The sequence below is a fragment of the Pelmatolapia mariae genome, linkage group LG6, assembly GCF_036321145.2.
Source record: "Pelmatolapia mariae isolate MD_Pm_ZW linkage group LG6, Pm_UMD_F_2, whole genome shotgun sequence".
Classification (NCBI taxonomy): domain Eukaryota; kingdom Metazoa; phylum Chordata; class Actinopteri; order Cichliformes; family Cichlidae; genus Pelmatolapia; species Pelmatolapia mariae.
Window position 1 is genome coordinate 15,888,954 of NC_086232.1, and position 25,959 is coordinate 15,914,912.

The 25,959-nt window shown below is 40.9% G+C and overlaps 1 protein-coding gene across 2 annotated transcripts in view; it reads left to right on the plus strand.

The window, feature by feature from the left end:
• Positions 1-5,025: 5,025 nt before the first annotated feature.
• The window catches only part of LOC134629048 (protein kinase C beta type-like), a 38,106-nt gene continuing 17,172 nt past the window's right edge, over positions 5,026-25,959 (plus strand). Inside the window, exons 1-3 of one of the 2 annotated variants that reach the window (XM_063475950.1) lie at positions 5,026-5,554; positions 6,021-6,052; positions 24,941-25,023. In XM_063475950.1, the coding sequence (XP_063332020.1) occupies positions 5,391-5,554; positions 6,021-6,052; positions 24,941-25,023 (279 nt within the window). In that variant the 5' untranslated portion in view covers positions 5,026-5,390. The remainder of the gene's footprint in view (positions 5,555-6,020; positions 6,053-24,940; positions 25,024-25,959) is intronic. The other variant, XM_063475951.1, reaches the window with a different exon arrangement.

A 25,959-nucleotide genomic window follows, 5' to 3' on the forward strand; every position in this document is an offset into this window, starting at 1 on the left:
ATCAAAAATGTTTTGCACGTGAATTCCTACACAATCATCTTAGTCATGCCAACTGAGACTCTTGTTTTCATTCAAACATTAAAGCCATCAGTGCAGCTAAAACTGATTGCTGGAATGGATGCTCTGAGTTGTGGGAAGGTGACAGATTAACACCTTTTAGCCCATTTTCTCACATGAAACCTGTAACATGACAGGTTCAAATATTCAGAAAAGGCAGAGGTTTCCGTCATTCACACATAACCTCCTACACATAGCGCTGCCATTCCAGAGAGACTGAAGGAACAGCGTTTAATATAAACAGGAATCAAAGGAAACACCCCACCGCCTACACTTTAAATAGACTTGTAGACTTTGTTTTATGGATCACATGTGGATTGTGCAAATGAGTAGCAAATAACAGAATATTAATTCAGTGTTTTACTTTAATCACTATAAAAACACTTTTCAGCAATGCAACATTGCTGATTTTCTCATTGTGGCAATAGCTTTCTGTCTTTTAGATGTACACTCACTCACCACTTTATTGGGTACACATGCTAGCACTGGGTTGGCCCCCCTACCTCAGCGGTTGCTGGAAACACTCCTCAGAGATTTTGATCCATATTGACATGGTAGCGTCACTCAGTTGCTGCAGATTTGTCGAATGTACATTCATGATTCATTAGACCACATTCCAAAGGTGCTCGATTGGCTGACTTTGGAGTACAATGAACTCATTGTCATGTTCAAGAAGATTCCCTTGAATTCCCTTGAGATGATATGAGTTTTGTGACATGGTGTATAAAAAGGGTATGCTATGATCGTGAAGGCATCAACATGGTCAGTAACAACACTCAGGTGGGCTGTGGTGTTAAATAATGCTCAGTTGGTACTGAGTGTACCAATTAAGTATCCCTCACACCACCTGAAACACTGATGCATGCTTTCGTGTTGTTTATGCTATCATCTCAGTTTGCAGCAGAAATCAAGACTGATGAGGGCAAAGTGGGACCCAATGTGGCCTTCTGCTGCTATAGCCCATCTGCTTCAGGGATGGGAATGTTGTGCATTCAGAGGTGCTCTTATGCATATCTTGGCTGTAACAGTGGTAGAGTTACTGTTGCCTTCCTCTCACCTTTCAGCAGTCTGGAACCTCTGATTGCCACAAGGCATTTTCACCCAGAGAGCTGCAGCTCACAGGATATTTTCTCTTTTCCAGACCATTATCTGTAAACCCTAGAGATGGTTATGGGCTGAAAAACTCAGTAGATCAGCACTTTCTGAAATATTCAGACCAGCCTGTCTGGCACCAACAACTACGTCACATTCAAAGTCACTTAAATCCCCTTTGTTCCCAATCAGATGCTCAGTTTGTACTTCAAGCAGGTCATCTTCGCCATGTATACATACTTAAAAGCACATTTGCTAACACGTGATTGGCTGACTAGATATTTGTGTTAGTGAGCAGATGAACAGATGTACCTAATGAAGTGGCCATTTGTAGTTATATAGACGAACACCCATACACATTTTAGTACATTTTAATGAACCGATCAGATAACCTTTGTCACTCTAACAGGTGCACAGAGTGAAGTATAGAACATTATCTGGCTGTTAGAGCCTGGTGGATCCTGTTTTTGTGTTGAGGACAGTTTCTTCTTAGTTTCTTTTTATTTATTTTTAAATGTTTATGTTGCAGCAGCCACATTTGAAGCAAGATCATCTCTCTCTCTTTGGAAATGTTAGTGTATGGATTCTGGTGCTGTAGATATGTAATAATCCCAGAAGAAAGACTTCTATGATCAGCTGGAAGCAACTAAATAACTTTGGGTCATTTTAACATGCATTTATCACTACTAATATTATGAGCATTACTGACGAGCGTTATTAATCTGATCTATTAAAGGCTCTGTCTTCAACACAAAACATTGTATTCTAGTAACATTTCATGTCTTGAATAGAAGTAAAATTAGAAGTCAAAGTTTGTTTTTGGTTTTTTTTTACCTCATGTCTAAATTTTATTTTGCCATGTTTATTATATTTTATTGCTGCTATTGTTCTCGTGTTATTGTAAGGTGACCTTGAGGGTCTGAAAGGTGCCTATAAATAAAATGTATTATTATTATTATTATTATTATTATAATAAAGTGAACAAAGGAAAATATGGATGGTGGAGAGTGCTGTGTGCACCTCCAGCAACCAACTATTCCTATGATGTTTAGTCATATTCAGGTCGTTGTGTGTGCAGAAAAAGCCAGTTTAACATTTATAACTGTGTCAGAGATCACAGTGTAACAGCCAGTTTTGATTAACCCCAGTGAGGCTGTTCTCCCTAACAGTCTTTCAGTGACTCAAGATTTACAAGCGGCAGGTCTGCATGCTGTAATTTCATGTGTTAGTTTTTATTAATCTGATGGAATGCATCCTGACTTGTTGTAAGTGAAAAGTTATATTCAAATATTGCAAAGGCCCCACCCGTGGTAGCTTTACCATAAAAGTGCTCATTCGGACACGAAGGCGATACTTCTGTATTTGGTCAGATAACCGGAAAGCCCGATCCAATAAAGGTTTGAAGAGGTTTAATTAGTGTTTAACAAGACAATGAGAAAAACAAAACATTTTTGGTCAATCCTCCCGATACAGCTCTGAATTATCCTGGTTTTACACTGAAAAAAACTCGCCTCCCTATTGCCATTTTAAAAATATAACAGGACAACATTATTGCAGAGCTAAGCTGACGTGTCTTAACTGATGTTCAATTCAAGCAATTAAAATTCTCTAACAAAAATAACTGACTTGCAAACTCCCAGGGACAGAAAAAAATGCAGTCTTGTGAGATTAACGTACTAAAAAAAGGATTTGGGTGTATTAATACACTTATCTTCTTTCGTGATCCCAACCTCATATCAGTAGCCTGCACAGGAAGCTTAAGCAAGACTTTACCACAGCCTGTTAGTTTTAAAAAAAGATGACTGGAGCAACATGCTGTGTTTGCCTTGGCTGGTTCAACCTGCTGAAACGCCAGATTAAATACATACTATACATACTTGACCTCCTTTGTACTTGCCAGTGTGTTTATTTCTCGAGGAACCAATGAGCACTCTAACACTGAAATGATTATTTGATTAATCAGTGAGTCATTTGACAGAAAACTAATATGTGACAATTATAACAACTGATTAATTCTTTTAAGCTAAAAAAATACTGAAACAATCAACAGTAGTTTTACAAATGCAATAGTTTGCAATGTTTCCTCCTTGATAATCAAAAGAATTGTAATTAATAATAATTATAATTAACAACAATAGCAATTCTAATAACAATGTTATTATTGTTATTAATAGTAGAGTCATATAAAAAATGTAAATTGACAATAAAAGCAGTTTTGTTAATAAACAAACACAAACTAAAAATGTCTGAAAAATAAATTTTGACTGGCTTCCTCTACAAGACGATTGCCAGATACATATAACCTAAAATACAGTTATGAAAAAAAAATCTCATTTGGAAGTATGAGCATCTCTACAAGCACACATTTTGGAAGTTTGCTGGTCCAGAGCATTTGGGTGTGTGTTACCAAAATGCAACAATCTCAGAGTTCACATTGGTTTTTTGCAGTTTCACTGAATGTTGCACAAAGAGCTACATCTCAAACTCAGGCCTCAGTTAGTGTGTTAAATGGTGAAGTTCATGACAGCACATTTAAATTTACACTAAACAGGTATGACTTGTTTGGAAGGGTTGCCAGGAGAAAGCCTCTTCTCTCTAAAAAGAACATGGAGCGTGGTTTAGGATTGGAAATTTGTACTTGAGCAAACTACAAGACTTGTGGAACAATGTCCTTTGAGCATATGAGACTAAAGGGGAGATGTTGACCATAATGCACGAAGCCATGTTTGATAAAAGCAAAACACGGCATATCAGCACAGGCTGATATCATACCAACTGTCGAGCACGGTGGAGGAGTGGTGATGATTTGGGTTTGTTTTGCAACCACAGGACCTGAGCAGCTTGAAGTCATTAAGGTGGCCTTAAACTCCTCTAGAGTCAAATGTGAGACCAACAGCTCTGTTTATCAGCTAAAGCTTGGTCCACACTGGATCACTGAACAGGGCAATGACCCAAAGCAGAACAGCAAATCTACACCAGAATGGCTGAAAAAGAAAAGAATGAAGGTGTTGCAACGGTCCAGTCAAAGTCCAGACCTCAACCTGATTGAAATTTTGTGGTAAAGAGAGCTGTGCATAAACAAATTCCTGCAAATCCTCAGTGATCTGAAGCAACACGGTAAAGGCTAAGGGTGGCTCTACAAGCTGCTGATTTACTTAGTTTCTCCACAGAAATGCACAAAGTCCTGTGTACTCAATTTGTACTGTTCATGCTTCTGACTATGTAGTAGTTTTACTGTATCTGATAAGACTAAAAGGAAAAGAAAGCAAACTGTGGGCCTGTCTGTAATCTAGAGACAACAGCATGGCTTACCTGTCTGCACTGTACCTCTGTCTGGTTTCCACTTTGCCCTGTAGGAGTCTTTACATGATTAGAGGAACAGCATATTTTTAACTTCCAGAATCCATACTCTCTCTCTACATATATATTGACAAATAGGTGCTGATTATCAAAATCCACACTGACACTGAAAAGCTACATTAATAATGCTGAAAACACTGATGACAATGGACACATCTAATTACACTTTACAGAATAAGTCGGAGGTATATAATCAAGAAAATATTTAAAAATGTAAGTTTTCATTCAGACACAGAGGCACGAGTTCAACTTGAAATTCGAAGGCTCTCTATATGTTTATACTGAAATAAGAGTCTATGACTAAAGGTAGATTTTTTTTTTAGAAAACGGGGTCACCAGGTTGTCTAATAATGAGGGACTCTCTGAAATCGGAGCTTCAGGGGCCTCTGACTCACGGGCTCGTGAGCAATCACTGGTTTGTGTTAACTGGCGTCTCAGACTGGTTTGGATGTGTGTGTCTCCAGAAGTCACATCACAGTGAAAGAACGCAGGGCTCGTGGTGCCATAGACGGAGAAAGATCGCTTCAGAGGTGTGCCACACAAACAACACGTCAACGCGCACACACACAAATACAGAGAGAGAGAGGAAGAGAGAGAGAGAGAGTTGTAAGCAGCGGCACATCGGTGAGAAGAGGGAAGCAGGCGCGCGGCACAGGGACCCGCCGGAAGAAGCAGCTGCAGCAGCTTGAGCGCGAGCTGGACGCAGACCGACAAAAACACCGGCAGCACGAGCGACACCGCGGCGGCCAGCGGGGCGAAGAGGAGAAGGAGGCGGCACCTGTACCGCGACTCGTCCTCCCCCGCCGCCTCCGTCGCGTCTCTCTCTCCGCTCTCCTCACCCCTCGTTCCTCCTCTCGGACCGCCGCCGCTTCCTCGTTAAGATGGCTGACCCCAACAGCGAAGGAGAGGTGCCGGAGAGCGCGCGCGGCTTTGCGCGTCAGGGAGCCCTCCGTCAGAAGAATGTGCACGAGGTGAAGAACCACAAGTTCATCGCGCGCTTCTTCAAGCAGCCAACCTTCTGCAGCCACTGCACGGACTTCATCTGGTGAGTGTGCGCGCGGGCGCGTGTGTGTGTGAGGGGAAAGGACACAGGTGATTCACTTGCTGCTGCGGCTCAATCGGCCTTCGTCCACACTGACACCGCAGTGTTTCTTTCATTGTCATTGTCATGAAAAACACCGCGGTGCGCCATACACCCCCCTCTCCATCCACCCCCCCTCCACCTTCTCAGTTCTCCACAATGCGACAACACCGCGGGCCTGTCGGGGAGAGATGGCGTGTCGGCAGCCGCAGAGCAGTAGCTGCTGCTCGGTGTTTTTACCGCATCGACCCGGACACCCATCTCTGACACTGGAGGAATGCTGCTGAAGACACAGGGCCCCGCTGATGTGTGTGTGTGTGTGTGTGCGCGCGTGTGAGATCATGTGTGATTGGATATGTGTGTGCGCGTCACTGCCAATGCATATCTTGTGAATTCCCCAAATTTCACAGCCCTGTCTTTCTGTCCACAGGGGCTTTGGGAAGCAGGGATTCCAGTGCCAAGGTAAGAGCAGCGGCTCATTCACAAATCCCTCTGCTGCATATGGCTGTGGGTGTGTGGACGGATGTTCACTGTCTGAAGGAGTGTTGCTGTGTGTGTGTTTGTTTCTTATATTCGGGGGCCTCAGGTCTGAACACTGTTAACGGTGACCTGTTGGCTCTTTTGTTGATGGCGGGTTGGTGTTGGCAGGCAGGTGTCAAACTCAAAGCAGGTGCTTGCCAGCAGTGATAAATGAGAGTGGGAACGCTCCCCGAAGAGGCTCGAGCTGAGGAGACAGTGTGAGATGTAAGAGTAGAAGAGTCGGCGGAGCACTGAAAGCTGAGATGTCTGGTTTTGACCGAGGAGAGATGGCAGGGAGACAGACCAGGAAGTTAGATTTATCATGCTGTTTACATCTGATTGGAGCTGTAAAATGGTGGTGGGCGTGTGTCTGTGCATGTGGGGGTGGATGGTGATGTGTGGCTGCGGGTGGGCGGCCACTCAAGGTGCTGGTGGGTGGGTGGGTGAGTGTCTAGACATGGACCTCTGCACAAAGCAGTTTCACAAACAGGCCCTTGCAGCAGCACGGTGACACCCCTCAATCACATGCATGCTGCTCAGCTGTGGCGATTGTTGTCGCTCTGTATCACTTCCTCTTCTTCACCATCCTTCTCAGACATCCACCTCAAGTCATTTAGCCTCAGTCATGTGATCATCCATGTGCATCTCAGGACGAGGCAGCCAGAGTTTCCACGTTAGCTTCTTGTGTAATAGCATTACTAGTGAAAAAGTTGAAGTCCCCTCCTCAACTGCTCTGCTGCTGATACAGGAAATGCACTGGAGGTAGAAAAAATTAACGCTTTATGTGGGTGAGTGAGCGCACACGGGCGCCTGGACTACGGACTGGTGTGCGGTTAATTAGCCCGAGTTGATGACACACAAAATGTGGAGAGCACAGACTGTCTGCTGCCTTGCTCAGGTAGAGCTGCTGTCAGATGAGGTTTTATTGCACGTTTCAGCCAGCTTAGTGAAAACAGAGCACTCTTAATCATATAGAAAGCCTTTTATGCCTCTGACTGAGAGGAAAGTAAACATCAAAGATATGAAAAGTAGATAACCAGTCAAACAAACTATCCAGTCAGCACTCATGTGCATGCAGACCAGAGCTGTGCTCTGTAAGTTAATGCCAAATTTAACAGCAATAACTCGAGTAAGTGTTATTTATTTTTTCCTCAGCTGTTACTTGGGCTGTAAAATAAAATGTACTTAAACCACTTAAAAAAAAAAAAAAAAAAAAAAAAATCAGCACAGTTGATCTGTCCAGCTTCTCTAATGTCAAACCAAACTGCTTTTGCTGGTGTTCAAAAATAAAACAAGAAAAGCCCCGCTGGGTTACAAAGAATGAGGTCCGGGTTATTTCTCTAACTGCAGCTGTCAGATGTCCTCACACGAAGACGTGCACAGAGTGATGCTCTTTGAAACGAGGACAGATGTAAGAATGCGCTCGCTGAACGTGTCATTTGTGGGTTGCCACACAACAAGAGAGTGACTGAATTTGTCGTCGCTTAACCCGGCGCCCTCCAAGAAACCGGAAGAGCACAATAAACATAAACCATAGCCAAGTATTGCATTACTATTTTGTTTGAATTTAATTTAGACTACTCTAGTGAGGAGGTTTTAGAGGTGTGTTTACAACTTTTAACTCCTCGTCAGAGGATTGGTTTAGCGGTGAGGTTAGAATAAGGTTTAGGCCGGTAATGGGAGTGCATTATGTCAATAAATCTACTCACAGAAATGACAATGTAAACATTCATGTGGTCATCCCAGCTCATCAGATTTTAGCCAAAACGTGACACATTCTCACTGAGATGAGCTCAAATTTGACAATGCGCCGACCTCAGAAATACAAACAATGAGTACCGAATGGATCCTGTCTGATCTTGGAAGCTAAGTGGGGATTGAGCTCGGTTGATATTTGGACAGGACTAGGTGTTGTAAGTTTGGAAGTAGCTGTGCCTCAGAAGGTAGAGCATCCACCAACTAAAAGGTCGGTGGTTCTGTGGATGCTATTTAAGGTACTGAACCCCCAAAGTTTCATCTGATGCGTCCATTGGAGTGTGAGTGTGTGCATGATGGTTTAAAAAGCCAGTCCATTTCTAGAGGGAGGTGAAGAACAGACACATTAACACACACACACATACAGAGATGTCTTTATTTATGAGTGAAAGAAAAAGAAGTAATTTGATAAATTTGACTTTGCAGGTTCTCATTGATGCAGGTCAGGGTAGTCTTAAGCGCTTGAGTTGAAGCCAGTTGGACTTCTTTTTACGTTTGTTATGGCCTTCAGAATCGAAGAAGGGTCTCGGATGAAAGCTGAAGGGTATTCATGAACCTAAAATCAAGTCCAGCTTAATTTATAAAACTTATAAGTAATTTTAAATTTGATGTAACCACTGCATAATTGAGATGAAAAAACATCATATCAGAGCACCGTTAGTCTCAGGAATTTGGTTAAAGCATAAGAGCTGTTTGATAAAGATGACGGGAAGGAAGGACAGCTTTCAAATGCCCGAGGTGTCCTGCGGTGCACAAACATGACAAATGTGTCTGTGCAGCATATAATCAGCTGTAATCTAATAAAAATAATGCTGCATGTGTCTGAGGAGCACAGCAGTATGAGACGGTGCTTCTGAATGAATTAGCCCGTGTGATATGACAGTGATCTTAAAGGTAACCGAAAAGGTTAAAGTAAGCTCAAACACCACAGAAAAAACACATCCTGTCAAAATCACGTGATCCTTATCTAGCCAAATCAACTGCTGCCATTCAAAAAGGCTGAAGAGCAGCTTGTGTATCAGCCCCTCCCACCTTTAATTTTACTCGTGCTCAGAAAGTCCGCTGCCATGCAGAGCAGCAGCACAGCACATCTTCAGCCCTGCCGTGTGGTCTTTGGGGACCCTGTTCTTCCTGTTAAGGGTGGTTCTTGGTAAAAGTGATCATGTGAACAGATCGAAATGTTGGTATGAATTACAACGCAGAAGAACAAGCACGGTCAAAAGTCGACTTGTGCTTGTTCCGCACATTGAAACTTCTATAAATATGGAGTATGTAAATTAAATTTAAATGTGGATCAAACAAATATTCACCTCGAGTATCCAGTGAACACTGAACGCCTAGTTGGCATCCTGTTCTTGTTTCAAATGTGTAGGCCTACATATACACTTTGCTGATGCTTTCTAGAGTTCGACAGCTTTAGAAACAAGCAAACGATTATCTTGAATTCTCAGGAAGTGCTGTGTTGCTTATTTACTGGTTAAAAGATATCTTAACGTTGCTAAATTAGTTTGAGAAGTGAGCACAAGTTTAGATTTTAATGCGATAGCCTGAAAGATGTGCAGATGTAATCACAGTTGATGCTTCGTTGTTGGAAACTGTGCAGTACTACAGCTTTGTATTGCTTTTATATTAATCAGATTTACAGTTCAGCAGCTAAAGCTTTGTTTGCAGTTCACATATAAAGACAAAAAAGAGAGTCTTCCTTCAGATTTTCAGTGCACAGTTTGTTGGAAACTGAAATGCTACTTGAAGTTGTTTATCCATTAATAATGTTGTGATTAAGTTTTTACGCTGTGTTTTGATGGTTTGGTTTTTGTGACGCACCAGTCCCTCAGTCAGTCACTCAGTCATGCTTTGATATTTCACTGAACAAATTCATCTAATCCAACTGAATGATTCATGGGTAAAATAACTGATACAGTAATCAGTTGCAACCCTTCTTCATATTTAAGTAACTGCACTGAGCAGCCTAATCTAAAGTGTATGTCTTTGGGCTGTGGGAGGAAACCCCTGTAGGCACAAGGAAACTTTAAGCATATCACAGCAGACCCCGAGGTTTGAACCCAGGAACCTACCTGCTGTGAGGTGTAACCGATACGTGTAGATGTGGATGTGAGAGTGTGTGGTTATCCTTTGCTCTGTGTTAGCCCTGTGATAGACTGGCGAACTGTCACCACTCTTAGTTGGATAAGCTGTTATGGGCTTAGTTAAACATGCCTGGAAATCTCTTAGGAACCTCCGGCACTGGTGAAAATGTGTGTTACTCGACTGGTTGGTGACTAGTTGCTGTCCGACTATAAAATTATTTGCATTAAAAACCTCCCTGTGATTGCTTTGGTCGTCAGCAGATTGCCGTGTCCTCTTGTTGTTTGGAGACCATTCACCTTCAAAGTAAAAGCTGTGTATTTCAAAAGGTGCAGCTTTTACTTTTGAAGGTGACTATCTGTTTGTAGTTTGCGTTGCGCTTTTCACAGTTTCACTGCCTCTGGGCAAGCGGTTGTCGAGTGTTTCCCGACAAATCGCTTTTATCCACGCTAACTGAAGGCGACCATAGCAGCCTGCTAACAACCAAAGTAATTGCAAGTGCACTGTACTGTAGACCTCTTTGCAGCCAGTTAAACCTAGCAGCTGCTAGGAAACACTTGCCAACCCGTTGCGGAATGCACATTTTTCCCTAGCAACCTTTGATTGTTGTGGGTAAGTGGGATCATCCACAGGTGTCAAGGTATGTGTGAATGGGGCTTCAGAAAATGAATGGAGGGCAAAGGAAAACATTTAAAGGTGCTAAAATCATTTCCTTCCATAAAGAAGGAAACAAGTTTGCAAGTTTTTTCTGTGAATGTAACCAGATGTGAGAGCCGGTGGAGAAATTTCTAAATAAACTTTTGTAAAGATTTCTCACCACAAGCTTCTGCTTTTTGTGAGGATTGGTCCTATAACTTCTGTAAATAATCGGCTGAACTTTTATTCATGACTTTGGAAACAGCCACTGACAAAATGGTTACACTGTTACGTCCTTTAGTAGCTGCGTTGAATTTATAGGTTAAATAACTTAAAATATATAAAAGTGTTGAGAATAAAGGAACTTTAAAAGGGGCCCACTTTAAAGTAAAAATAGCCATTTTAATCATATTTGAATGTTATGGCATTAAGTCAGATAATCTACATATAAGTTGCGTAAAAGAAAGAGGCTTTTTCCTCTGCTGTGTTTTACCTGAGGTGAGAGAAAAGTGTTTAAACGTTAAGAGTGAACGCTGGTGCTTTAAGAGTCCTAAGAGAGAAAGAAGAAGGGTGTAGATTAGGTTATTGCGAATAGGAGATGCACGAACACCCCCCCCCCCCCCCCCCCCCCCCACACACACACACACACACACACAGCAAGTCAACAACACTGTTGTCGTTTTGGTTCGAAGGAATTTCATACGTGTAGTAAGGACTTGTTCTGACGTGCAGGGTGGATTGTATGTGCATGTGAGTGTGGGCGGAGGGGGGTGTCCAGCAGGAGACACACTATGTTTCGTACATGTGATATAGGTATCTTGTGTCCATTGTGGGTGTGTTGGATTCCTGTTTTGCAGGTATTCAAAGATCTCTATTCTTTCTTTCTTTTCCCAGCTTTTCATTTTTCTTTTACTGGTCCTCGTTTGTATATGTGTGCACACCTGAGTGCACCGCGGGCAAAAAGAGGAAGTTACTGTTGTTGTTTCCTGCTGCAGTCAGATGCAGGTGTCTGAACTGAGGTTGGACTGGCTGTGTTAAGGACAGTTTTCAGTTCAGCTAACGTACCATGATTTGAGGGAACGTTTCACAAGTGAAAACCACATTAGACAAATTTAAAATGCCGCAAAGTGGTTATAAATTATGGCTGGGATTTGAGTCGCTGAGATGGGAAGGGAGAAGAAGTAGTTGGTTTAATGATAAAAGGCCTCTTTTAAATCGCAATTTTAATGGCTCCCAGTATTTAAAGCACAGGCAGTGGTGTGCAAAATTGCAGCTCTGTCGAAGCATTCCCAGCAAGCCCTGGCAGGAGATGGTGGGCCAGATAGTGGTACGATCTATGACATGATTACTTGTGTCATTATTTATACCTATTCTTTCCTGCTGTGACAAGTCAAATTTTCTCAAGTGACAGGCTGGTTCCCTTAAAGTGGTTTTACTTCTGAAATGCAGCCCTGAAGCAATTTCCATGGAAGGTATTTATTTAGACTTGCAACTTTCCTTCCTGCATGTTGATGTTTGAGTGCTAAGCAAATAATCTAATCATTACCAGAAACAATCAGGCTTGCACTCAATGGCCACCTCATTACGTACACCTTCCGAGTGCCAGCTTGGACCCAGCTTTTCCTTCAGAACTGTGTTAATTCTTCACCTTATTGATTCAGCTACATGCTGACTGTGGAGGCCGTCATGAGCTCACTGTCATGTTCAAGAAACCAGTTTGAGATGATTAGAGCTTTGTGACATGACGTGTTATCCTGCTGGAAGCAGCCATAAGAAGATACACTGTGCTCATAAAGGTATTGACATGGTCAGCAACAATATTTGGGTGGGCTGTGGCATTTTAAATGATGTGGCAAAGTGTGCCAAAAAGTACCTACCCCCCACAATTACACCTCCTTCAGCAGCCTTATCCGTTGCTACAGAGCAGCATGGATCTGTTGCTTTGTGATGTTTATGCCGACTTCTGACCCTGCCATCTAAATGTTGCAGCAAAAGTTGAGCCTCATCAGGCCAGGCAGCTATTTTCCAATGTATTACACAGTTTAATGAGTCTTGGCGTGTTGCAGCCTCAGTTTCCTGTTCTGACAATATTGGGAACTGATGTTGGCATTAATAAGCAGTTGAACAGGTGTACTTAACAAAGTGGCCTGTTAGTGTATTTTGACAGTTTGTAGAATAAACAGGGAACAAATATTCAAATTCTGTTTAAACAGCATCTGCATAACACCCAAAGGTCATAGGTCCAAAATCTTGTGAGTTATTCCACCTAATTTCAGAGATTGTGGAGAGACTTGTAAATAAATCAATAAATAAAAAGAATGCCTGACAACAATTTGAGGACATTTTATTTGTAGCCTTTTGTTCAAATGTTGAGTTGGCCATTTTTTTGTATGACTCTGGAAACAGCAAATATCAAGTGTTGGTAGTTTGCGTTGAACTTCTAGTTTAAGTGACTTGATATAAGACGCCTAAGCTGGGGACATTCTGATTGAAAGTCTCCTTTAATCTGACTATTTCTGAAACTGTAGTTAAGACTGGCTTTATGGTAAGGCCCTGTATATTTGTTTTGACCTCGCTGACATGTAAACAGCATTTTAGGCCATTGAGGAAAGGACTCTTAAAAACACCCTTGCAGGGTGAAAATTTACAGAAACAATTCCTGTATCTATGTGTGAACAAAGAAAACAAAGGTTTTGTTTTACAGCATGAAAGGCGTCCACCTTCCTTTATTTATTTATTTATTTATTTATTTATTTATGTATGTATTTATTTATTTATGTATTTATTTATTTTTGTTTGTTTGTTTTTTACGTCAGACTGCGCGCTGTGTTTGTGTTTGCAGGGTTCCAGTTGGCTAACATTTCCGTACAGTTAGGGTTATATTGCTACATGTTGCTTTTTTTTTTTTTTTTTTTTTGCAAATGCAGAGATGTCTTTAGAAGTAAAAGCAGATCTGTGTTTTTAAAGAAGAGCATATATGGAAGTAACATAAAAATAGACATTTTATTGATATTTAAACAATGGGTATAATACTTGAACTATTTTAAAAAATATCTAAAAATCTAGTAGCAGTTCATAATTACGGTACATTTGGATAGCCGTTAACTTACGCTAGCCTGGCTACCATGTTGCACTCCTCATGTAGATACAGTATCCGGTCTTTAAGTCATACGTCATTGGCCGTTCCTGGGTCCAAACTCCGCTGCAGGTCCCAAAGTCAAACAAACACTGCGGCATCACTGAGAGTTAAAAAACTGTCTAAATTCTTTCATCTTTAATAAAATGGTCAGCGTGACTCCTCTACCAGGTGTAACAATTAAGTTTAACATCCAGATGATATCACATGTTCTGACTGAGTGATTGCTGAAAAATTAAAACGTACAGCTCTGCTATCACTTCCAACACGAAGACAGAAAACTAAACAGTAGTGACGTTTGTAGGGTTACTAAAGTTGGCCTACCTGGTATATAATGATGTGCTACATGGTGGCTAGCGACAGAGCTAGCATAATATATGGTTAGCACAGTATAAACACAGTGAAGCTGGAGGATGAACGCTAACTTTTTTCCACTCGATAAAAGTTAACATGAGGGTTCCCGATGGTTAGGGACAGATGCAATCATATTGCAGGATGCTGTAAACGGACCAAACATCAGTCAGGAGAACAGCTGAGATGATCCATCCCCAATACGAGGTTAGTCATTAATATACTGCTGCATGGGCTGGGCTGTAGTTACATGTAAGGTTTTAAAACTTAGCTTTAAAATGAACAGTGGTAATAAAAACCAAGAGAGGCTGACAGTTATCACTGACTTCTTTAGCGGCTTTTTCAGAGTAAAATGAACAAGGTACAAAGCATTAAAACATGTTAAAAACACAACAGCCTTATTAAACGCAGAATAATTTGGACCCGAAAGCAAGGTTCAAATGTCATCACTTAACAACTGTATATGTAGCAGAGGAAGATTGTCCTCAATTCAAATAAAGACAACTTGCTAAATTTGAAATTTGTCATAAATAACCAATTATACACTTATACTTTTAAAATTAATATTTTTGATACTTTATTTTATATTATATTTTTATATTATATTTTAATACTTTATCCTCTGTAGACAGTGACATTAGTCCACTTTCAGATTAATCTCATCGCAGACATTTTTACAGGAAGTAGTAGAATACCGACCTGTGGTTACGAGGCAGTCTAGTGCTGTGTGACTGAACTCTTAATGAAAGCAGGCCTGCTGTGAGGTCTACTGGTGATGCCATTTTGTCATGGAAGTTAGCCTTGAGGTCTTGTCTGGAAAACCCTACCAAAGTTAATGCTAGAGTAATCAAACTAAGTACTCACACAGTAAATACACAAAGAAGTTTTCTTACTTCAATCAGATATTTTTTTCCTTCATGTTTTTTGTATTTGTCTGCATGACTGATTTTGAAGAATGCAGTAACGTATGTGCCGACAACAGGGCTGCAGTGTTGTTGATGCCTGTCCTTGTTCTGATTTAATACATTCAAACTTGTCTGTGAAATAATAATGACATGAACATGAGTAGGTTCTTGTATCTCGTCGGTCCCAGGAACTAATAAGGTTGTTGCCAAAAAAGAAAATAAAACAAACAAATCATATCAAGTGTAATCCATTCAGCATATTGTGACATAACTGATGTGAAAGGACTAGCCTTCATACTTCCTCCAGGCTCTATATTCAGGCTTAAGAGAATATAGTCAGTGATTGGCGGCTGTCGCAGGTTTCCTCAGGCCAGATGAAGTGAACAGTATACTGTGAAAAAGTGAAAAAGTCAATGTAGGAAGTAAGACACAGTGGCGCAATGGGCTCAGTGGAGGACTTCCTCCTGGGAGAGCAGGATTTGAAGCCACATGTCAGCGCTGACACTGATATTTTTAGGCATTTGAAGCACGTACACATGCTTGTTCTCCTCTGATGGCAGGGAAGAACTGCAGAAGGCTTTTAGATATATTCTTTTTTTTAAATTTTTTTTATTGCATTTGCCTGCTGCACCTTAAATTTGCACATATCCTGCGCTATTATTTTCTATGAATATTTATTTCTGTAATTTAAAAATGTATATTTATTCTGTATTTATGTTACAGTATGTCCAATTTCCAAAAGCTTTTGGTCAGGCATTTCTGATGCACGTCGTTTACAAAAACTATATGCAGTGCATCAGAAGACTGCAGGTTACTCCCTGTTGCCCGTTTCGAGCTGAACCCTGCTGCAATATGCTGGCACAAATGCATCTCAGACACATTAGACCTTTTTGTGTGTGCATATCTAAACAGAGGAAAGTGCAGCAGTTATTTTCCTCGTGAAAAACATCTTCAGCACGATTATCACCTCCTCCTAGATTCCGGGAGGGCCTGATTTGTTTGTAGCTCGGGTAAATGAATCTGCATGTAAGTGATGATCTACATGATGTGGCTGACGCGGAAGTATGTCTCTTAATTCCTCTTGAATCCCGATTCACATTCAAACATGCACACCATGAACTGCACTGTGTGGGGTGCTTGTATGGTCCGTGTGCAGATGCAGCGTTAGTGATGTTTGCTCCACCAAAAAGTAACTGGAGCAAAACATTTTTGTCCTTTTAAGGAGGGCTGTGATTATCACTGATCTGGTCACTTCACGCGCCGCTGACCTCTGCACTTTGAAAAGGAGATTATATCGGGTACCGGTCTCCTTATCAGAGTTTGATGGGCATCGCCTTGTTTTGCTGTACGTGGCCGTAGCTGAATCACTGCCAGCGACTGGAAGACAGTTAACTTTTGAAACTGATTGAGGAGTTGATTTCTATAAATGGCTTGACTAAAGAAAGTTCACAGAGTGTACTTCAGTTTGAAGATTATTATTGTTCAGTGTTTAGTGGTAGGCGATGAGTTTAGGATGTAAAGAAACTAATGAGCAATATGTGATGTTTTCTGCCCTTGAAATTTGAGTTGGTGGGTTTTTTAGGGAATAAATTTAAGTGTAAATGGTTTTATTTCAGTCTAGACAATTGTTTTACTAGTTATTAAACAGTTTTAAAATTATTTTAAACTGCTTTAAGTAATGTTGAAGGTGAGGAGGTCCTCTGAACTTCACCGACATTCTTCATTGTCTTAATCGTTCAAAATGAAAGACTTATATTCACAAAAAATTACAAATTAATTTAATTAATTGATAACAGACTCCCTGATTCAGAGTATGAATCTATTAAAACAAGGTGCCAGCAGGAGCACAGTGCAGTAGCAGTGACACAGCATAAAGCACAAAGGTAGCACAGGTAGTGGTAGGTAGTGGAAATTCTAAGTAAAAGTGTTATCAGGGAAAACTAGTGAAAGCAAAGCAGGTAAAAGCAGTTTGGCAAGAACTAAGCCAACTTAACCTTGCAAGTCTTCTGTAGCTGCACAATAGGTCACATAATAAAAACAAAAGGGAAAAATATTTTCTACCTGGGAAGTTGTAAATTGAGTCGAGCTGTTTAACGAGCTGCCTAAGGGGATCCTTTTCCACAGAAATCCACTGAACTGGCATCATATCCTTAGTCAACCAGTCCGTAATTTCCATCCACTGTTTGCTCTTCCCATCATGCGGAGTCTTAACGAGTTCATTTGAACCATTTGTTTACTTTTGGGCTGTATATCTCCAGCTGCTAGTGTCTCCTCCACTGTAGCCTGGCTGTACTTCATTGTGCTTTTTTGTTTCCTGCTTTAAGTAGTGAAACAAGTTGCTCGTTGCCACTTTTACTGGAAAGTGATCATCAGAGGCGGGTGCGGGTCTGGCTGTCAGAAGTGTCTGGGCTTGTCTTGTTGTTGTACACAATATAAATGTTGCTATAGCAATGATATCATAATATGAAATGACACTTGAACTATAAAGATGACAGTTTATGTATTTATTTTTATAATGTGAAAATGTATACCGGTATTATTGTGGACAAACAACACAGCCCCGCTAGTCTTAAGCCGCTGATTGAAAGCTGCATTGGTGACACTGTGGCTGTGAAAACAAACAGTCCTGTGCTGATCCCAAGGTGATGCAAGCAGACTCGGTAATGACCCAAATAAACCAGAGTATTTACTCTCATGCAAAATATGTCCGACCTGAGCAGGGCCTAACGGAGAGCATCATAACAGCTTGCACTGAGTTTCCTCTTACTTCTTCAACTTGTCCACAAAAGAAACACCTCCATTTTTTTTCTTCTTTTCCGTTCTCACCTCAAAATACGCCATTATCTCCTGCAGTTCCTGCAATGTCTGAGATGACCTTAGTGCTGCGGCTGTAAAACAAGACACTGGCCGACCTGATTAAACCAAGAAGTGTTTGGACCAGAGTGTCTCTGTGCAGGGTCGCTCTCAGTTTCTTAGAACCCAGTGGACCTGTGACTTTGATGACTGCTACTATCTACTAGAAAATAACACCACATGCAAATCATACTGGCGTTTTGACCTTTACTGTAAGGTCACCTATGTAGACAGGACAGATGGGGCGAGAGTCGGGGGTACGATGTGATGTATAACACTGAACTGAAACAGAAAGATGGCGTGTGATGTAATCATCCATCCTCCCATGCTCTTAACTGCTTATCCAATTCAGGGCAATGGGGGAGGAGTGTAGCCTATCCCAGCTGATGGTGATCAAGAGGCTGGATTAGGACTGGGCGATATATCGAGTTTTGAAATATATCGATATATTTTTATATGAGATGTGACAATATCGTTTATATCGATATAGTCTACGGTACGTTTGTCTGTGAAGGTTCTCAGTCATCCAGGTCATCGTAGTCTAAGGAGCTTGGAAAGAAACTTTAAGAAGTCCAGACGCTTTTCTTTCCAAGCTCCTTAGTCTACGGTACGTTATAACTATACTTGTGGAGCCACAAGTTTGCCTCTCTTTCGTCCACTTTTGTCTCTACGCTGCTTTACTCTGCGTCGCCTCTCTCCTTCACTGAAAACAACTCCCCCTCCCCCATCGCTTCACCTGCAGGCAACGACAAGATGGACACAGCAGCTATCAAAGAGGAGCTGGTCGGTAAAAAGAAAACAATTGGAGATTACTATTTTAGTGCTGTCAGCGTGACGTTAACGCGGTTCGCCCCGTGCGTGGGGCTGGACGACGTCAACGCGTTAACGAGCTAACCGCGCTAACGCGTTGACACCTAAAATCCTTTCATTTTCTCAAAAATCGACAGTGCACCTTATGTATGAATTCTGGTTGTGCTTACTGACCACAAACCGATTTTATGTGGTACACGGCGCTCAGAAACCTTTCAAAAAATGTTTTAGTACGACTTTGGTAAGCTACGAAGCTGCAGCGCTTGATGGATTGTTGGAGCATTACGGCTACCAAGGAGCCTCGTGGAGTGATACGTACTCTGCTTCAACGTAATATTACCGTACTGTGTGTGTGTATAAGGAACACAAATGGCACCTGTAAGAGACATGGTTACAAAGAGGATTTCAAACTCCAGGCTGTCAGTCACGCAGTAGAACTTGGGAACAGAGCAGCTGTAAAATCTGTCTATGTTATTATGCTCAGCGTCTTTTAGTTTACATTTTGACTGCACAATTGTGAGCGTTTTGTTATGCACAAAAAGAACATTGTTTTATTTTATTTATGGAGCATTATTATTTAATAAATGCTGATAATTTATTTTTGAGTAAGTTTTTTTTCTTGTACATCTACGCTGTATGTTAATAAAAGTGCCTATGTGAGATTTGGGACACAGCTTTGACTAATAACTCTCTTTTTGTTCTTACTTTATGGCTTTAAAATATATCGAGATATATATCATATATCGCCATCCAGCTAAAGAATATCGAGATATGAATTTTGGGTCATATCGCCCAGTCCTAGGCTGGATACACCCTGGACAGGTCATCGGCGTCATCAGTCTCATACATGGATTAAACTCCATAAAAGTTGGCGCCTTAAACCCACAATAATGAAAATTGTGTGGTGCTAATGGAACAGGTGGAGCACAGTTAATCTCATTCACATACACCGATGAATGATTTTATCCTACTCTAATCAATGAAGTATGTGTAGACGGACATTAGCGGAACAGGTGAAATGGTATTAAGTCATGGCCCCACACACAAAAAATCCAAATATTTCCAACTCCCAACCACAAATGAAGGAGATCACAACTTTATTTCTGGACGCAGCTTCAGCCAGAGTCTTTAGAGAGCCATCGAGGAGCACAACCATTATCTTTATGCTTCATTTTATTCATGCAAGTTGAGGCCTGAAGGATGATTATGAGTGTCCCCGTCTGTGCTTTGTGTACTGGTAATCATCCAAGATGGAGGAATTTCCCGGCGCTCCTCCTGTTGATGAGAAACTGCCGGCCCGCTGTCAAACTGGCAGTCCTTCGCAGGAATCTTTTTTGGATCGGCTCTGGTTCGCTGCCGATGCCGTCAGTCAGATAAAATTGGGCGGCGTGTGTAGACTCGACTCTAGGGCTCAGCCTGGTTGCTAAGCAACAGAGCAAAGACCTCTTCGCCAGGTCACTAAGCCTGTCTTTCAGTAGTGTGTACCTTTTTTGTGTGTGTGTGCGTGCAGATGTGTGTGAGTGACAGTGCAGATTTATGAACAAAAGGCTCTAAAGTGCAGCTGCATTCTTCGCTGTTTTCTGCCGCTCCAGTTCTCTGTTTCTGTCTTTCTGACATGCTGCAAACACACAAATGAATTTCCACCCCCTCACATTGCCTCAAACCCAGCTGTGCCCCCATCCCTTCCTGCCCACACGCACACATTTGTGCTCCTATCGTTGCGAGGACCCTCGTTGGCATAACGCATTCCCCGACCCCTTTACTCTAACCCCAACTGTCACAGCCGAATGCCTAGCCCCGGCTCTCAAACCCCAGAGGTAAACCCAATTTTAACGCGGACCCTGAAACGACCTCTAAACTGTCAAACAGCTGTTCGATCAGAGCGAGCTAGGTTTCCGAAAAAGTGTCCTCACTCCAGAGATCTAAAACTTAAATTGGTCCTCACAGAGACAGACGTACAACCCCACATCTTCCGCTTCTTCACTCGTTTTTCTTTTTTTTTGTCTATCCTGTCTCGCCGCCTTCTATTTTTTCCCCTCTTGTGGTCTCATTTGCATTGTGCAGGGCAACAGAAGGGCCGTCTTCATCCCATCCCTATTACTGTTGTGTCTGTGGTGTCTGTTTGATTTAAAATCGGACTGATGTGACCCAGCCTCACTCCCGCTCTAATGAAACGCTCACACGGACACACGGCCTTGAGCACTCTGTTGCTTAACTGCTAGAAACCCGTGGAAAGTGCCTCCAGTTGCCGCTGTGCCTCATTCAAATGTAATGAGAAGGTGAATAATTAAGATTAAAGCACAGCGTAATGTCACCCTGCATTTGTGTGTCTGTGTGTGTGTCTGTTTTAGGAACTGGCTCTTGTTGCAGTGAGGTAATATTTTCATAGTCATGATTGTTAGAGCCATTGTCATGCCCGATTTCTGTTTTTAGATAACACTGCGAGCCATTTCAAAGTGGAAGTGGTTTGAATCAGCAATGTGCAAGATTTTTTGTTTTTGTTTAAAATACCGTGCTGATGATGAGACTAAACTGTGCCACTCTCTCTGTCGGTTGTTTACTTCATCCGTGGAAAGTGATTGCTCTTTACTTGCGTCTGAGAATGAGACAAAAACGTGGATGTTTCTTTTTGTGAGCTTTAGTTTGGCTCTACTGAATTTTTTTTTTTTAAATCTTTTTTGAATCAGTGGTTGATTTAAAAAACCTACTGACCTGAGATTAATTAGATCTGTGCTGGCATTCAAAAACAGATTGAAAACCTTCTGGTCCACGCAGGCCTACACCCAGTACCTGTGTGTGTGTGTGTGTGTGTGTGTGTGTGTGTGTGTGTGTGTGTGTGTGTGTGTGTGTGTGTGGTTTGCCACTTGACACCTGTTAATTGCTATTTCTGTCCTAGCACAACTTAAAAACCCAGAAACTATCAAGTAAATTAGATAAATGTAAGATAAGAGTTCTTTTTTTTTTTTCTTCTTCTTCTTCAAAGTGGACTTGAATTAGCGATCTGCTCCCCAAGCCTTGCTCCTCAGTTTTGGTTGATGGCGATTGGTTTGCGTTCACCATTACTATAAATAACAATGTAGAATCTTCTTTTATTTTTTTAGTCAAATTATCAGCATGTGTGTTGTGTTTGTTTGCTTTTTGTGCTTTTAAACAAACACTGTCTTCTAAATTTGCACATAATGTTGAAAAAGAGGCAACATGCAGCTAGCTTACCCAGTGTTGGTTCATGGAGATGGAAATTTGTGAGACCCAGGGAGACTTACAGTGTCGGGTTTCTGTTAGGGATGCACCAATATAGTTTTTTTTTATTCCTGTTGCAATCCAGTACCCATACCTTAACTGTGGGTATCTGCCACAGTATATGTAATTAACAAACTGCAATCTCCACTGTGAGGAAGAGACTGGGAATCTTTCTTTTATACATAAGGCAACATCAGGCTTTATGTAAACAACTTTTCTTTGTAAATGAAAATGTTAGAGATGAATGGATAAATATGAACACCCAGTGGTTGGTATTAGTGTGCAATTGAAGCGTTCTAGTGTTACTCTTCATTTTATTTGGACTAGCTTAATTCAAGTAATAGCTGCGTTCAAATACAGATACAGAAGTTTTTCTTTCTCCTTTTCCTCCTAAAACATGTCATGTATGTAAAGTTGACGTATAAAATGAAATTCAATCGAGTGGAGGACGACATGTTATGTTAAAATAAGTATAATAAAAGCTTCCCAACAGCAAGCGTTTAACCTAACCAACGTCCTTCTAGCTTCTCTCTTAAGTAACGTTTCTCTCCCTGAACATTTTGAGAGTGAGCGTCAAAAACAGAGAAATCTTAAGAATGACTTTGAGCACTAGTAGACTAACAATAGCTACTGATGTGGCAACGCACAATACCTCCCTCTGCTGTTAGCCTCCTCTGTTTCGTTTGCTCTGCTGTTAGCTTCTGCTGGCAAGTGACGAAGTCAACGAAACAACATAGAACTGAACTGAATGGATATGAGCGTGTGTTGACTCGCTGTCACTCATATTTGTGGCAATGTTGTACCAACAGGGATACCAAATATAGAACACAAAAATTAACTTGAGAATAGTTTTTTTTAATAAGCAAATAACTAAATTCAAACTGAAAAAGAGCAAATGTAGATATTCCCAGCGCTACAGAGTTGGTAAATTGGCAGATATTTTTCTCTCGAGTAGATATACTAATAGTTATTTAAAAAGATACTGAAAGAGTTTTAAGTACTGACTGAACTTCTTTAACTGAATAAAAGTGAAAAGGCACAGGTGCTGAAACGAACTTAAAGTATAAAAATGAAAAGCAGCTCTTTTAGGGATATTTTTTTCTAGCTAGTCCTTTAGCTTTAGCCTCTTTACTCTGGGTTTTTTTTTTTCCTCTTCAACCTGTCTTCTTTTACATCAGCAATAAGCACATTGTGCTATTATTCCTTACCTTTAGGTTAAAATTGGCCTGCTTTAGGGAAGATGTGCTGTGACATGAAACAGCTTCCCACAAACACGTTATAAATTAAGCATCTTATTTTGAAAATCCAAGTAGTAGAAAGCAGAGATGTTTGTGTTAAAGTCAAAAGCGGTCAGAAAAGTAAATAATCAGATAAACTACAGATACCTCAAAATTGCTCACCTCCACTTCCAAATCTACCCAACAAAAATTCCCATCCCGCTCCAACCCCCAAGAGCAGCAAAAAGGTCGTCACAATGCTAGAATTTCAAACTCAATACCATTTTACGGATACAATAACACATGGAAAGAATGACAAAGGATCATTAAAGATAAAACAATATTGGTTGGATTAGCCCTGTTTGTTTCCTGTGCTTCTGGTAACTTGACACCATATTTCGTTGCTGATCAGATAGATTTATTAAGGTAGGCTGCCACCGTTTCTGTCTAGCTGCTGGTAGACTTTTTGTTGCTTCAATCTGGTACTTTAAGAGAAATGCAACTCACTTTGGACACAAATAACTGTTATCCGTAACAAAATGATAACAGACGGCTAATGCAGCCATTAATGCTAGCAGTTAATATTAATAGCTGTTTAATACTTTAGCTTTATTGACCTCACAGATCGGGATGTCTGAAGATGCTTCAACAAGTTTGCTGCTGTTCACATGTTCAGCTGCTAGTGAGGGGAGGGGCTGTGTGACGTTTGTGTGTCAGCTGGCTGAGGTGATGCAAGTGAATATTTAATCTGATGGTAATTTCTGTTGTAAGTTAGTGCAGATTTTGTGGACAGTCCTGCTCGGTGCATACACCAGCTTTAATTTTAAAATGTGTTCAGTGTTTTGATATCTAAAGGTACCATCAGTCTCAGTTCTGGTGACATCCCTATCCATAATTTTCTAACATAAACTGAAAGAGAGATTTGTTCTTGTAAACCGATGTTTAAAATTACATTTTTGTCTGTATTCCTCGTCATTTGCTCCCAACTCAACCAGCTTCTGGATGTTAATTGATAGCTCTCTCTTTTTTTTTTTTTTTTGGTCTATATAAGACTAATAGGGTGTTCAACTGAGCCACAGTCTTAAATAGTATTATGTTGGGGTGTTCATTGAAATAAGCATACTGTACAGTAACAAAGTATTTCTGCTTTTCCCGCCAACAAGATTCAGATGGTGAACTAAACGTCATCGGGTTGGACTGTTTGTTTGACTATAAGTTTGTGATGGGTACTTTCTGATATTTTAATGATTGAGAAAATAAACAGCTTTGTCACAAAAATTCACATTTTGTTCTATGATTATTTTTAAATAAGACACAAAATCTTTTATGTGTTACCCGGCAATGAGTGAAGATCAGAAGATCTTAAGCACTTTTTGTCTTTCTAGTTTCCCTCTAACAGGATTTATTTCCTACTAGCTGCCATGTGCTATATAAGGATGCAAGTATGAACTGTTTATTTCAGTCGCTACACTGAATAATTTCAAGCAGCAAGCAGGAACAAGCAGTCAAATCACCAGGTATACTGCCTGCTGCCATTTGAAGCTTCTAACATGGGAAGTTTCCTGTGGCAGCTTTAATGTTACTGGGCGTGATTATTAGACTTCCCACCATGCTGTGGTTACATTTAAAATCATCTAAACTGAAGCAAAAACTAAATATAGATGTTGGAAGCAAGAAAGAAATGCATGTGAACTGCTGAAATACGAGGAGCTTTTTTTGCAGTGACTAATGCCACATAATTGACATATTGATTTAACTCAGTGTTGTTATTGTGTCGCCTTATTTGGCACCGCAAAGAAGCCCGAGCTGATTTTCACTTTTTTTCCCCTCTCCCTCTCCCCAGTGTGCTGTTTTGTGGTCCATAAGCGCTGTCATGAATTTGTCACCTTCTCCTGTCCGGGGGCCGACAAAGGACCTGCCTCCGATGTAAGTATAAAGAAAGTAAACACCCACACTTGTGCACGCATAAAACATCTACACAGCTTGATTATTCGATCCTTTACTCCTTATTTTTAGTCAGACCTGAAAGCAAAGGTCAGACACACACACCTCTGTTCGTGCACAGGTGTGTGTGTGTGTGTGTGTGTGTGTGTGTGTGTGTGTGTGTGTGTGTGTGTGTGTTCAATAAACAGCACATTAGCAAAACAAAACCCAATGCTGACCATGCTCATTTTATTAATAACCATTATTCAACAGCAGAACAGCTTCATGCATTAAAAAATATTTAACCTGAACACACACACACACACACACACACACACACACACACACACACACACACACACACACACACACACACACACACACACAGCCCTAACCTCCTAGCCTTACTCCTGCTGACATGTCAGCCACAAATCACATTCAGACACGTCAGTATAGGAGAATGTGCTGGCTGGCTGCATCAGGTTAATGACCCAATATCTCACTCTCTTTCACTCACTCACGCACACACACACACACCATTTGTGGGTTTGAATTAATTTTAAATTCATTTCACTGATGTTTATTAATCTCAAACTCCGCTCTTTGTTTTTGTTATATCACCAGTGCTGTTGTTACCTATTTTTGTGCATCCTCCAAAGTCAGTTTTCCATCTCTATCTCTTGCTCTCTCATGCTCACATTAGTTTTTTTGTTTTTCCTTTGGTAACATATTTAAACATTTAAAGACTTTACAGTACTGATTTTCAGATTTTTTCCAGAGTAAGTCATCTACTTATGGCTAATCCCTGCCATGGGGAGTGGACATCATATCATTTTTTGCGTCGTGATATACCACATGGTTTAAAATGATTCATCATCAGTCACTGACTGAAATGTTCTGCTGTCCATATACTTTATTTTTGCATCCATGTGGGTTTGC